Source organism: Salvia hispanica, chromosome 3 (genome assembly GCF_029641045.1).
Source record: "Salvia hispanica isolate PSC_SH4W2 chromosome 3, Shi_PSC_v1, whole genome shotgun sequence".
Taxonomy (NCBI): Eukaryota; Viridiplantae; Streptophyta; class Magnoliopsida; order Lamiales; family Lamiaceae; genus Salvia; species Salvia hispanica.
This window is the reverse complement of record NC_142694.1, coordinates 21658893-21673319: the sequence shown is the minus strand read 5'-3', so window position 1 is coordinate 21673319 and position 14427 is coordinate 21658893. Positions and strand designations below refer to the sequence as shown.

The 14427-nt window shown below is 38.3% G+C and overlaps 1 protein-coding gene and 1 pseudogene across 2 annotated transcripts; one reads left to right on the top strand and one right to left on the bottom strand.

The window, feature by feature from the left end:
* Positions 1–1928: 1928 nt before the first annotated feature.
* Positions 1929–6049, bottom strand: LOC125209521 (uncharacterized; annotated as a pseudogene). The gene is made up of 9 exons (XR_016136226.1): positions 5963–6049; positions 5174–5330; positions 4603–4733; positions 4410–4522; positions 3669–3747; positions 3556–3584; positions 2875–2953; positions 2348–2437; positions 1929–2219 (listed from the first exon to the last, which is right to left on the bottom strand). The product of XR_016136226.1 is annotated as an uncharacterized LOC125209521 (transcript).
* An 87-nt stretch (positions 6050–6136) lies between these two features.
* Positions 6137–7361, top strand: LOC125209520 (uncharacterized). Its single transcript, XM_089066446.1, has 3 exons — positions 6137–6541; positions 6803–7066; positions 7350–7361. The coding sequence occupies exons 1-3, from the start codon at positions 6137–6139 to the stop codon at positions 7359–7361; spliced, it is 681 nt and encodes a 226-aa protein (XP_088922572.1).
* Positions 7362–14427: the final 7066 nt, after the last annotated feature.

The following is a 14427-nucleotide window of genomic DNA, read 5'->3' as shown; positions in this document are numbered from 1 at the left end:
AATACACTAATAAATCTAACTTAATTGTATTACTATTGAATTTAAAAATAATTTGAAACATTAAGGAATTTTTAGATTTAAACCGTGTTAAATTTGCGACCTCTGTTTTCAAAAGTATTTAACATTTTTACACCGTGATGCTTTGAATTTACAATTATTTCCTCAATCGAATTTTGATAAACTAACTTAACATATGATTTTAACTTCCCGTGAATGATTTATTCATTTTTCCTTTTGAGCAAAAAATCACAACAAGATCAATTAGTATTGGAATTAATCCCATTCAATATTTGTTTAGCCAAAAAAAGAAAAAGAAAATGAAATTCAATTTTAAAAATTCTTTTTTCTAAAAAATATTGCTAAATGTTAGAATATTTTTTAAAATAAAATTGTCAATATAAACTAGTCTGACCTACCATTTGTTAATTCGCTCAATGATTCTTTATGAAATAGTACTATACTCGGCATCACTCTTACCTAGACTAGTGTACACATGTGGATTGGGACTCGGGAGCTATCCTAGTTCATGTATAATTCAAATGTGTCCTATAAGATTAATCAAATTTGGGTTCTAATGTTGGTTGTGTCCCTAATTTGGCGAAAATAGAAGCACAAGAATGTCCCCAACTCACTTTTATTTGAAGAAATTTGGAAATGTAATTGTTGAAATTTTATTTTATTTTAGTATTTCACATTGTATTCTTTTTGGCTTTTTAATAAAACGAAGATTTTCATATTAATTTATATAGAAAAATACAAAATAATTGTTAAAAATATAGGGCGGACTATATAAGGTCCCATTAAAAGGTAAATAAATAGGACTATAAAATACTGAAGTGGAGGAATATAAATTGGTGTAGAACAAGTTATGGAGTGGATAATTAAGTTTTGAATTTAATAATCTTTATTAAGTTTTATACTCCTGCCAGTTAGAATTGTACGTTAAAGTTACCATTTGAGTTGTAAATTTAAGTTACAATTTGAAATTAATAATCTTTATTCTTAAAAATTAGTTACTCGACTCAATTTCACGTTGGATAGAATAATTTAAATACTTTTATGAGCTGGGCCTATAGATAACCTAGTACTAAATGATACAAACTTTATGCGTAAATGGTAAATATGAGAGATGGAAAAACTAAGAAAGAGAGAGATAAAAAATAGTGGAAGTAGTGTTAGTAATTAGTTAAAAACTCTTTATATATTGGCTTGGACTAATTTTAAGGATGACCAAAATAATAAAATTAGTCTATTTTTTTTAATACAGATAAAATAGTAAGTTAATAAAATTAAATTCAATCAAGACGAGCCCAAGAGAGAACCGTAGCTATTTTCGGTTTCCAACAAAGAATCAATGAATTTAAATGAATCCCTACATGAGTCACACACACAACATTCTTTTTGCTTTCCAAGATGACAAAGGAAGTAGAGAGAATCAAAGAAGTGGAGACACAAGTTTCAATTTCTTTCTCCTTTTCCTTTTCAAAACAATTCAAGGAAGCTTTGAAACAAACTAACAACACATTTGTTTGACAAAGAAAAAAAACAGTTACGCTGCTAAATCGACATCCGAAATCAGCAATGGCGGCAGTTTTTGTGGTGGCGGACTAGTGTGGTGTTGGCGGTGATAACATAGGAGAGAAGGATGGTGGCCGCAATTAATTGAAACAATTAATTTTTTACATAAATACGCCGAATTAAGAAATGGTCGATGTAGTTGAAATAGCAGGGTGCCTAGTTTCTATGTAGAGCATGAAGCATCTCCACCTAACTTATTTCTACTTGATCCACCTCAGGAATTGGAGAATAATACATCTTCTAAGGAAACTATATTTGCAGTAGAAGATGGAGCTTTATCTGGATCATTCTTCTCATCTTTTTTCAATTTCTTCAACATTGGTTTTATCAGTTATGCTGCAACCCCAGAATCATCAAAAAGAACATTAAGGATAAATGAGATTCTAAATCCCATTCCAACCATCATACAAGTTCAATTTAAGTAATGTATTAAATCATTGCAATGATATCCTCATAGGCTGAAAGAACAGGACTAGGATCCAAGTATAACTTCAATGTTTTCATATAGACTTTGCGGAGTGCTCAATGAGATATCTCCTCGCTCATCCTTCTCTTCTCAACTAAGACAAACTTATCTTTCTGCCAAATGCACTCTAGTAAAATTTGGCTTCCTCCTTTCTTGGAAAATATTCTCTAAAGACCTAATATTAAGTCAATGAAAGAGAAGCAAACGAAGATAAATATAGGGGGAATTTTTTTTGACAAGAACCAACATAGACGCTGCAGTAGCTTACACATTTGCTTCAAACACTAACAAGAGTGCACTCACCTCAAATCCTCCTTGTTTTAGTTTAATACTTTGTTCCTTTAGAGAAAGAGAAGAAATAGTGTTGTATAGAAGAACAGCATCAAGAAGCATCTGCGAATAAGGAAATTATAAATAAATGAAAAACACATCAATTACTTACTTAGACTTGGGTTATAGTTATGTTCACTAATGTCAGACTCCTTATGAAGTTAGGGCAATCTAAAGAATAGCCGATAGCATCATGATAGGAAGCATTAAGCATGCCACTTCCTATTGGCGACTGACTGAATAACTTCTATTGCTGAACAATACCCTTGACAAATTCAAGCATAAACTAGAATTACACCCATTGCACTCCTCAACCAAAGCACCTTCTCATCCAAAGAAAAAAAAGGGATGGTTTCAAAGAGTTTATGAAGGAAGAGAATCCACATATAGGTCATATGGTGTACCCATCAAATCCTTGATTAGATCATGACATAAATTTAATTATTGTAGCAACTTCAGCATGAGCTGTTTGCAGAAAATATCACTTGTTGAACCAGTACCCGAACACGTGCAAGCACAGCCAAAACCACCAGTGAAAACTTCATGAAAAATGACCGAGCAAGAAGCATGGATATCTCCCTTTGCATAGTTAAGATATTAACAACGACGAATTTGTAAGGATAAAATTCTATATTAGGTGGTTCCAATGTCCACTTTGTGCCAAAAAAAAAGACATTAAGAACAGGTGGGGTGAAACAAGAATCATAGGGAACTTAACTTGTGTAGATTTGGTCATAGGGATAAACTAACGAAAGTTGAAATAAATGAAAAATAAAGGGCAGACAGAACAGACTGCATCACAATTTGATGGAAGCCACAATGAAAGAATAATACACTACTAAAAAATACAGGAAGACAACAACCAAGAACTGGAAATGGCAGAATTGAGAACACTATAAATTTGGTCAATAATTTTTGCACGAAAAATGTAGAAGTTCTGCTTATAATCTGTGGGTGAGAAGTGCAAACGCAGATGTTGTAGTACCTCTCAAAACACTCTTATATAAAGTATAATTAACATTGAACAGTACTGATATTTTTTTTTTTAAAATAGCATAGTATGACATACAAGAAGACATGAATACATTTTATGCATGACATGTTCAGACATTATCCTATACACAAGAAAAAATATGTGCACATACACAAACACAATCAACAGTTGAGAACTATAAGGATACATAGCTGCCTTCAACAAAGGCTCAACAATCTGCAAAAGCATGAGAAAGAAGCCAGAAATGAGAAATGCTGGCTTCATCATGTTATCTCAAAATTGATAGAGAAAGGAAACCACCTGTGACAATAGACAGGTAACTCCCAAAAGCCTTTCCAGGAAATTATACTTTCCACTGTTAGTTTTTCTCCTCTTCAAACTACAGAAAGTAGGCAACAATATTAACAAGAATACAATAATTCTATAGCATTACATACAAGAGAAATTATGCAGGAACTTCTCATTACATATTTGACATAAACCACCAATTAATTATAAATTTATAATACAATTTTTCAGCCCCAAAACAGCAAGATGGAGTCACTGGCCATATTTAGTTGAATCTTAGAACACACAAACAAATTCAGTAAGGACGACATCGGCAAAAGGCCACTTCTTGGCGTACCTAAGATTAATATGAAATTTATGATTCTGAATACCAAGACAATGAATCCATACATGGATATAGGAGAAGTAACAAGTGACAAATAACAAGAAACGCCAGATAGATCACTTATAAACTATACTCCAAGTTCACATCTTTCTGGCAGGACCTAAATATTATATTGACCAAAAAAATTTCATTGTCCAATCAATCGTATGCAGTCTTTCAGTACACATATAACTCAAAATGGTTCAATGGTAGCTTGATTTTGTTGTACCAAAAAAGTCTAGCTTCATATTTCATACTGAGAGGGTTCCACATCAATTGAAGGATGAAAATTTACAAGGAATTTGACAATACCCAATTTAGTAACTTGAGTTAAATTGATTAAAAAAGGAAGGTAGAACAAAAGAAGAGAGTATGATGAGGAGTAATACCCTTCCAAAAGCTGTACCTTTTGTTTTGGCCTGTCTCCATTTATCACCAGAAAACAGGATTCCAATACCTCGTCCAGGTTAAGTGATTTCAAAAGTTGCAGATCCCTTCTTACCTATTATGCAAACAACACGCATATAAGAACTTCTACCAGTATCATAACAATTAGCTATAAGCATAACCAAGATTACAAACCTTAAGAATGTATTGAAAATATGAGGATCTCTGATGCTGATTCTTGTGTTTATACACGATTCTCTCAAGAATTCCACATTCTGTGTGAAGCTGACTGGTGAAAGACTTCAATCTCTGATGTGTGAGTCCATCTGTATCCAATTATAGCAATGAATTGGCATCTCAATCAATAAATTAAGTTTATGCACTATTTTCACATTAACAAAACCTAAACCGTTAAAAGGGTTTGTGCATCAAAACAATGGTTAGTAGTAGGCCTTAAGTTAAGCTATTGGGCAAATAGTAGTATTAGATAGTCACATTCCCGGTTTCTTTGTAAAAGATTAAATCTCACAAGTAAAATATTATGAGGTCTCTCAAAACAAATATAATGAGTATTCACATGGCTTAATACTGTGATTCTTTGTACAGAAAATAATTAGGAAAGAATCAGCTACAGCGATTGTTCTGATGAAGCGAGAATTTAGTAAAAACTACTACTAGTATTCAAGCAAATACGTGTCGATGTTAGCATCTTTATAGAAGGCATACAGAAAGCTTTAAAAGAGAACACAATTTAGCTAAAACATACTCTGAAGGTTGCGGCGGAGGACGGTTATGGCGCTCGGAAAGCTGGGCGGGAATCGGAGAGAGAATTGAGATTTGGAAAGAAACCTCCAACAAAAAAAGCAAATCTTGATTCCACATATCAAAAGCCTTTTCAAATCCTGTGCAGATTGCCATAAGCTCTTTCAAATAATTGTGAAGATTGAGTCCCTCCAAATTCTGCACCAAAAAGTAAATTTTGAGCAAAGCGAAGATAATTTATTGAAACTGAAATATTTCCCAAAAATGTAAATCAGACATGAATTATTTAAATTTTTTGAAACAATATAAAACAGTGCTGGTATACATGACAAAATATTTAACTAGAGAGTGAGTAAAGAATTAAAAAAGTAATGCAACACAACTGAAATACAATTGAAATAGATATGCAACACAACCGAAACACGACTGAGACGGACGTGGACGTCCCCGGCGGACATCATGTTTCTGCGGTTGTGCGCGGACGTCCGCTATTGCGGTGACACGACGGACATCCCGACAGACGTCCCGATTTTTGAATTTTTTTTTTAAAAAAAACTCTATATATACGTCTCGTTGAACTTCATTTCATTCGCACCACTTGCATTAACGAGTTTCTCTTATCTCTCCCTCTACGTTTCTATCAGTATATCCAAAATGGCTAGCGATGGTGGTAGTAGTAGTGGTGCGGGTGGCAGTGGTTCGGGTGGTAGTGATTGGGATGTTGCTGACACAATGCGGCAAATTAATGAAGATGTGTGGGCTTATACGTCCACCCAGATAAATTGTTTGATACAAGAGCACTTGCAGCAACAGCCAGGTGGTACCCCGCCCCATCCATCGTCGAGTTGTAGTACCCCGGGACCACTTCGCTGCACACCATCGATTGTTTGAGGACTACTTCACTTCGAAGCCGCGGTTTGGGGATAACTTTTTCCGGCGACGTTTTAGGATGCATCGGCCGCTATTTATGATTATCGTGAGTGCTTTAGAGCGTCGATACGAGTATTTCAGGTTCAGGAAGGATGCGAGTGGTAGACCTGGTCACACGATCATACAGAAGTGCACTGCCACAATCAGGCAGCTGGCATACGGTGGCGTGGCTGACATGTTCGACGAGTACCTCCACATCGGCGAGACGACTGCCCGCGATTGTCTGAAGTATTTTTGTGAGGGCGTTATTGAAATATTCAGGGATATGTATCTTCCGAAGCCTACCCCCGAAGACTGTCAGGCTATGATGGATATGCACGGAAATCAGCATGGGTTTCCGAGAATGTTGGGCAGTATAGATTGTATGCATTGGGAGTGGAAGAACTGCCCCGCCGCCTGGAAAGGGTGTAATGGCAAGAATCCCACGATAATCCTCGAAGCTGTAGCTGACTACCGGCTATGGATTTGGCATGCGTATTTTGGAGTAGACGGGTCGAATAACGACATCAACGTCCTCCAGTCTTCGCCCCTTTTCAACGAGCAGTGCATGGGCGTTGGTCTGGCCATTAGTTTCATCGCCAACGACAACCAGCACGATATAGGCTACTATTTGGTAGATGGGATATACCCTATGTGGCCCGTCTTTGTGAAGACGATCAGATGTCCATTAGAAGAAAAGAAGATCTACTTTGAGCAACGTTAGGAGGCATCGCGCAAGGATGTGGAGCGGGAATTTGGTGTGCTACAGGCTCGATGGACGGCAGTGAAGGGTCCAACACGGCTGTGGTATCCTGACTGCACCGCTGATGTCATGTGCGCATGTATTATCATGCACAAAATGATTGTTGAAAATGAAGGTCCAACATTGACTGATTGTGCCAATGATGATGTTGATGCTGCTGATCCAAGCCACGGCGTGGCCACCGCCAATGTACATATGGGGATACCTCATGGAGACGCCAATCGGGTCTGTGCATTTGCTGACATACGCCAACAAGAAGCCCATATTCGACTCCAGAAAGATATAATTGAAGAGCTATGGACGCGGAGGGGTGCACGCTGATATTTATAATTGTACTATTTTTATTTTTTATTTAATGAAATTATTATTGCACTCTCTCCGTTCGTATTCATGTCGAAATTTTAATTCCGTAAATTGTTTAATCTGGTGAATTTTTATTGTTCTTGTCCGCCGGGGGTCCTTGGGGATGTTCGCTATTGTGCAGTGGGATGTCCTTATGACGTGGCAGGAGGTGTTTTAGGGGTGTCCGCTGGGACATTCTTCCCTATTGTAGATGCTCTTATAAGTTAATCAGATTTCATTTAGAGCATCTCCAATGGCGCCCCTCCCACTAGGACTTCCACCAGGACTTCCCACAAAAACTTCTTGCCACGTCATCACTTGGACTTCCCATTCCACTGGCACATCACTAGGACTCCCATGCACTAGGACATCCACTAGGACTTCCCGCAATAAAATTAAATTCACAATTACTCAATTTACGGAATTAAAATTTTGACACGAATACGAACGGGGAAATGCGAATATTTCATTAAAAAAAACATACATTATTCGGAAAAAAAAGCAACCACATCAACGTCCACCCCTCCGCGTCCAAACCTCTTCGATGATATCCTCCTGAAGTCGAATATGGGCATCTATTTGCTGCATGTCGGCAAATGCGCGCAACCGCTCAACCTCTCCATGAGGTACCCTCATGTTCACATTCGCGCTGGCCACGCCGTAGCTTGGACCGGCACCCGTATCATCTTCGTTGGTCCACTGAGTCAGTTCGTCACCTTCACTTTCGACAATCATGTTGTGCAAAATGATACATGCGTACATGATGTCGCCGATGTTGAGAATATACCACATCCGTGAAGGACCCTTCACCATCGCCCATCGACTCTGGAGCACACCAAATGTCCGCTCAACATCCTTGCGCGCTGCCTCCTGACGGCTCGCAAAGTAGGACTTCTTTGGTCTGATCGCAAGTCTTCACAAAGACGGGCCAGTTTGGATATATCTCATCCGCCAAATAGTATCCCATATTGTGCTAGTTGCTGTTGGCGACGAAACTGATGGCGGGACCAACGTCATTGCACTGGTCGTTGAACAGGGGGCGACGACTGGAGGACGTTGAGGTCGTTGTTTGACCTGACGACTCCAAAATAAGCATGCCATATCCACAGCCGGTAGTCAGCTACAGCTTCAAGGATCATCGTTGGATGCTTGGCTTTGAAGCCGGAAGTGTGGATCATGCTTATACCTTGTGAGGATTTGAGCCTATTATTTCATTCTTGTGTGATTTATCTGCATTCATGTATATGTTTCTAGAACTTGCTCCTAGTCTTGCCTAAGTTTACATAGTGTTTAAGTTGATTTAGGAGGATGATAGGCCATCTTTTCTAGCCTACTTTTATCCAAAATTTTGACCCTCTCAAAAATTCAAATTTTTTCCCTTTGGAGCCAATTTTGAGCCTTTAAGCCTTTTGTTTGGAAGCCAACATAATGGAGACAATTCCTTGGGTTAGTTAGTTTTTGCTATCTTATTTTGTAAAGGAATTCGAGAGAAAAGGAGAAAGTATAAAAAGTAGTGTGCTTAATGTAAAGAAAAGTACAAGTTGTGAAATTGAGAAAAATTCTACATATGTGCTTGATCTTATAAAAGAAAGGATGTAGAAGAAAAAAAAAAGAAAAAAAAAAGTGTGAAAGGTTCTGAAAAGAAAAGAAAAGAAAATCAAAGGATTGCAAAGTGAGTTGAAGAAGAAAAATAAATAAAGTGTTAAACGTGTCTTGGGTTTAGAAAAGTGGAGTTATCTTTACTCTACTTGAGATATTTTTATTTTAGTCACTTTTAGCCAAATATTCCTCACCTACCAAAGAGCCTACATTACAACCAAAGATAAAGACCTTTCGGACTTTTGAAGCTTAATCACATTTAGTAGAGGATGGAGTAGACTTTGAGCAAGCCTATGGTAAATTTTGCATGATGCATGATTTGAGTGCTTATATACACATAATCTTTATACACTTTGAGAGTGAGAGAACACTTCCCATCTTTGGAAGTTTGCCACATGTGAGTGCTTGATTTCAAGGTGTTCCACGAGTTAATAATGAAAGTGCATTAATAAGCCTTGCTTGATTTGATTGCGTTAATACATGTTTAAACTATTCTTCCATCTTTTGAGGCAATTATGACGTTTAGTCATTATGCATTCCGTGCGTCTATTTTGTGTCTTTATTGTTTTGTTTGAGGACAAACAAAAATGTAAGTTTAGGGGAGTTGATACGCTCGGATTTTGCACGGTTTTAAGGCCATTATTTGGCCTGTTTTTAAGGTCAAAGTTGTTAGAGTTTGTATACTAGAAATCACCTATCGAGTGATTGAATACTGTTAAAACTCTTATTTTATTTTCCAAATGAATAAACAGATTATTTTTGTCATAATGTTGTTATATTTTACATTTAATGGATGTTAATTGCATATTTAAATGTATAAGTAATTTAACAAAGTCTAAGTCTTTGTTTTAGTAGACCGGTTGTGGGCGTCGTCCACTTTAAGGTAACACGGTCAGTTCTAAACAAAGAAAAAGAAGAATTTCATAACCTAGATAGGCTTAGACTACCTATCGTGAAAGGTTGCAACGTCAGTCCAATTATTTCTAAGCCTTAATGAAATAAGATGACGTTGGTGTGGTATAGCACTGAATGGATTTAACAGCGAGACAGTCTTTATGCTATCTACTGAAAGACGAGGTCTCGTAAATTATTTCTAAATCAATGTACGTTAGCATTGAGCATACGGTATTGATTATGCACTACTTTGACTTACCAAATGGTGCGGGTTTTTCGTAACCCAATAAGCCTGGTATATTGGGTAGTGGTGATTAGTATCTAGCGGTGCTAGGATTGCTATTATGTTGAATCGTGCGCGAGGTGAGTCTCGTTTGATAACATCCTCAAGAGAAGCTTGAAATAAGGTTTTATTATTCGGAACCTAGCTAGTTGGAGTTTAATTACTCTATGAATAATAAATAAGATTTTCTTGCTGAGTCCTCTCTTGGAATAAATAAGATATTAACTAATTAAGTCCATAGCAGACAATAATTAATTAATGGATGTTTCTATCTTAAGTGCGGGAAATAAATATAAAGTATTGGAAACCCGAAGTACTTGTAATTTCGGATTTGGATGGGGAGTGCAGTATTACTTCTGTAGTGGCTGCTCGTAATATTCCAATTTTAAGCTTATATTAAATTGGGTTTAATTTAATTAGTAAAAAGTTAATTGGAGGAGCCCATATCCAAAGCCTTCCATAGATCCCTGTCTGGGCCCAATATGTGACTTATTATAAATAGGAGAATAAAGGAGACAGAAAATATACTTAATTTTATCTAAAATTTTCGGCCCCTACTGCTTCTTGTAGTGGTCGAATTCTTCTCCTACCGGGGAAAGGATTTCTGTCTTCTCTATTTAAGTCCTAGTGCGCTGGTGAGATCAGCCCACCCTGATATCAGTTCACAGTCCGGGAACCAGTCAGAAGATCCGTGGTTTTGTACTAAAGGTCTTCATGAGGAGAAGGCGCTAGCTATCTTCGATTCTTTGGAGAATCATCAAGGTATAATGGCTAAACCCTAGAACAGCATGTTTTAGATTTCATTTAATTTAAAGCATGTGATTATTTGAGTTATGAGCATGATACGTGAGATGATTACGCGAATAGAATTTGTCTAAATAATCCGCTAAATAGATCTGATTATTATGTAATTGATTTATGAATGCGCTTCCGCTGCCAACCCCTTCAATTGGTATCAGAGCCAGTCTTTGGCTCTGATTATTTGGATTTAAATTTCGCCAAATTCATGTATGCATGTATTTTTGTTTTCGAAGCATGTTCTTGTTTTTAGTTGTATTTTTTTTATGCATGATGAACCCAAGAACTATCGAAACAAAGAACTCAAATTTTGGAACGCAAGAGACGTGCGATTCGTCGGCGCTTGCGCCGAGACGAATCGCGCGACAAGCAATCCAAACTAGGGTTGTCGAGCGAGTGGGAGATTGGAGGGTGATCGGGCGGCGACACACAGACGAGAGAGGACTCGTGTGTGCCGCCGGCATGACCACCAGTTCCAGCGGTCTCCGAGCACCGGCGGCTGATCCAGTGGGAGCTAGGCGCGATCACGCGGCGATGCGTATGCGAGAGTGGGCTCGTTTGCATCGCCGGCAAGACCGCGACGCCTTCTCCCCGGAAAGGACAGCGATCGACTGAGCTGGTCGACGGCGGAAGCCGCTGCTCGTCCGAGAGCAGCGGCGGTTCTACCTAACCCTAACCCTAACCCTAGCCTAGACCCTAACCCTAGTCGCGTCCAGCCCGTGCGATGCGAAATCCGGTATGGCGCCGCCTTAGGCGGTGGTTGCTGGATTCCGAGAACTCGTTGCCGGAGCTGGGAGCTCGCCGGAGTGGCGCGGCAATCGCCGCGCGCTGGGCGACGTCGACGGAAGGAGAAAGCGGCGCTTTCGCGCCGCAGTGGGAGAAGCGGGAGCAGCCGCGTCTAGCGCGGACTGCCGGCGGTGGCTGGGCGGCGAAGTCGCCGTCCCGGCGGATCCACCCCGGTGTGATTTCGTTGTTCGTCGTACGTGCGAACCTCGTGCGACGAGATATCGATGAAATCTTATTTTTAATGATTATTTAATTCCTAAATTAATAGATATCATTAAAATATTATTATTTAATTGAAATAAAATAATTTGGGAAGATTTCCCTAGATTTTAGGAATATTTTGATTATTTTCTATATCTATGAATATTTTATATCCTAGATGATGTAGATAAGAATAATTAAATAGTTTCCTAAGTTATATTATATATCTAGAATCCTAATTAGGATAGATATGTAGGATTTCATTAAATAATAAAATATATTCTCTTCCCAATCTTAATGAGGAATTAATTTAAGATTATTTATTCATGTCCGTAAAAGATATAAATAATTAATTATTTTAGATAAATCTTATAGAAGACATGAATATGGATTAATCTTTAGTAATTAATATATTATCCTTTAATAAGATGTTTAAAAGATTATAAAAGATTTAATTATCCAGTCAATTAAATACCAACAGAATTTAATTAAGCCTTTAATCTGCACTAAGGCTAAGGATAATTAATGAAAAACCATAACTTAAATATCTAAGCGATAATTACGAACTATGTTTGTATATGGTCTCCATCGATTGGTCCACAACTTATGAAGCTAATTTCTAATATTATCGCCACCCATGCTGTGGGGACAATAATCCTAAGAAATAGCGAGTTCGTATAGGTGGACTTCTCATTTGTAAATAGTATGGACTAGAAAGTGGTTTCTAATATTATCGCCACCCATGCTGTGGGGACAATAATCCTAAGAAATTGCAAGTTTCAGAAGTTCAAACAGAATTTACGAGATAGCTTGGCCTTGTTATCAACGCATGAGCATTGTTATGGGAGTGTGTTGTAGAAACAAGGTTCTGTAATGCTAAATCTGATGGTCGTGCTTAGGCAACATTTGGCGGCCATGCCGTGCTGCGGTCTCTGGACTATTCGTCGGTGTTGTGACCAGTAAAAATGTTAAAAATTTTAATGCGTATTGACCTCTGCTTGAGGGTACAAAATTTTAATTTTACAGTTGTGAGAATTTGAAAAGTTTTATGGTTTAATCTGCTCAATTTCTTCACATAAGTTTATGACAAATAGTAAATATTTTGTTTTGTAGTGCAACCTAAATCGTCAAAATGTCACTCAATCCTCTTTCTGCAATTCTTAAAGAAAACAAACTCGAGGGCCAAAATTACATAGAATGGAAGCAAAATTTGGACATCGTTCTCACGGCTGATGAGTACAAATTTGTGCTCACTACTCCTCGGCCTCCAGTGCCGGCGGCTAATGCCGCGCAGGCTGCGCGAGATGCCCATAGACGGTGGCACAAGGCGAATGAGATGGCTAAGTGTTATATGTTGGCCTCCATGTCAACAGTGCTTAGACATTAGCATGCCGCCATGGCAACTGCCACCGAGATTATGGAAAATCTCACGAATCTTTTTGGTACTCAGAATCGAACGGCTAAGTCTCAAGCCTTTCGGAGTATCATGTGCAAGTCTATGAAGGAAGGCTCGTCTGTGAGGGACCATGTCCTCGAGATGATGAGCCACCTCAATCAAATTGAGGTTTTGGGAGGCGTCATTGATGCCGAGTCCCAAGTTACTATTATCCTTCAGAGTTTGCCCCCTAGCTTCCAGCAGTTCAAGCTCAACTTTGAGATGAACAAAAGGAATTACACCTTGGCAGAGTTGTTGACTGAACTTCAGTCGGCAGAAGATCTCATGAACCAAGCTAAGGCTGCGATGGTTAGCTCGTCACATCGTTCCTCTGGCCCTAGGCCTGGCGCAGGAAAGAAGAAAGTGACGAACCAGGTCGCACCTAAAGATGCTAAGGGAAAGAAAAAGAGGAGGTCGGGAAAGAAGCAAACCGGAAAGTGTTTCAAGTGTGGAGAGAAGGGGCATTGGAAGCCAGATTGCCCTAAAAGGAGCAAGGCTACAGGTATGCACCAAGCTTTAGTTGTTGAGTCATGTTTGGCTTCGACTTCTTCTCATACTTGGGTCATTGACACTGGAGCTACTGATCATATTTGTTTTGATCCTGACTTAATGCAGGTGACAAGACGGCTATATGATGGAGAGATCGAAGTTCAGCTGGGCGACGCTACTAAAGTGGCGGCCGTTGCAGTGGGAGACGTTTATTTGCGTTTTAGTAGTGATAGATTTTTGATTATGAAGAATGTTTTGTTGATACCTTCTTTTAGAAGAAATTTAATTTCAGTTTCTAAATTGGTTTTTGATGGATATTCGATTTCTTTTAATGACAGTTGTGTTATTAAGAAAGATGGTTCTTATATCTGTCGTGGTATCATGGAAAACAATCTGTACACAATCGTATCTACACAATATAATGATCGCAAATTAGAACTCAATAATGCATCGAAAATTTCAAAGAAAAGAAAAGAACCTTCAAGTTCAATGAACGAAACGTACTTATGGCGCCTTAGACTTGGTCATGCCAACCAAAGGAGGATTCAAACACTTGTGGATCAAGACCTTCTTAAAGGGCTAGATACTGAATCATTTTCCACATGCGAATCCTGTTTGGAAGGCAAGATGACCAAGAGACCTTTTAGAGTGAAAGGAAATAGGGCCAAGGAAGCACTAGAACTCGTTCATACTGATGTATGTGGACCAATGTCAACCGAGGCAAGAGGCGGCTTTCGCTATTTCATCACTTTTATTGAT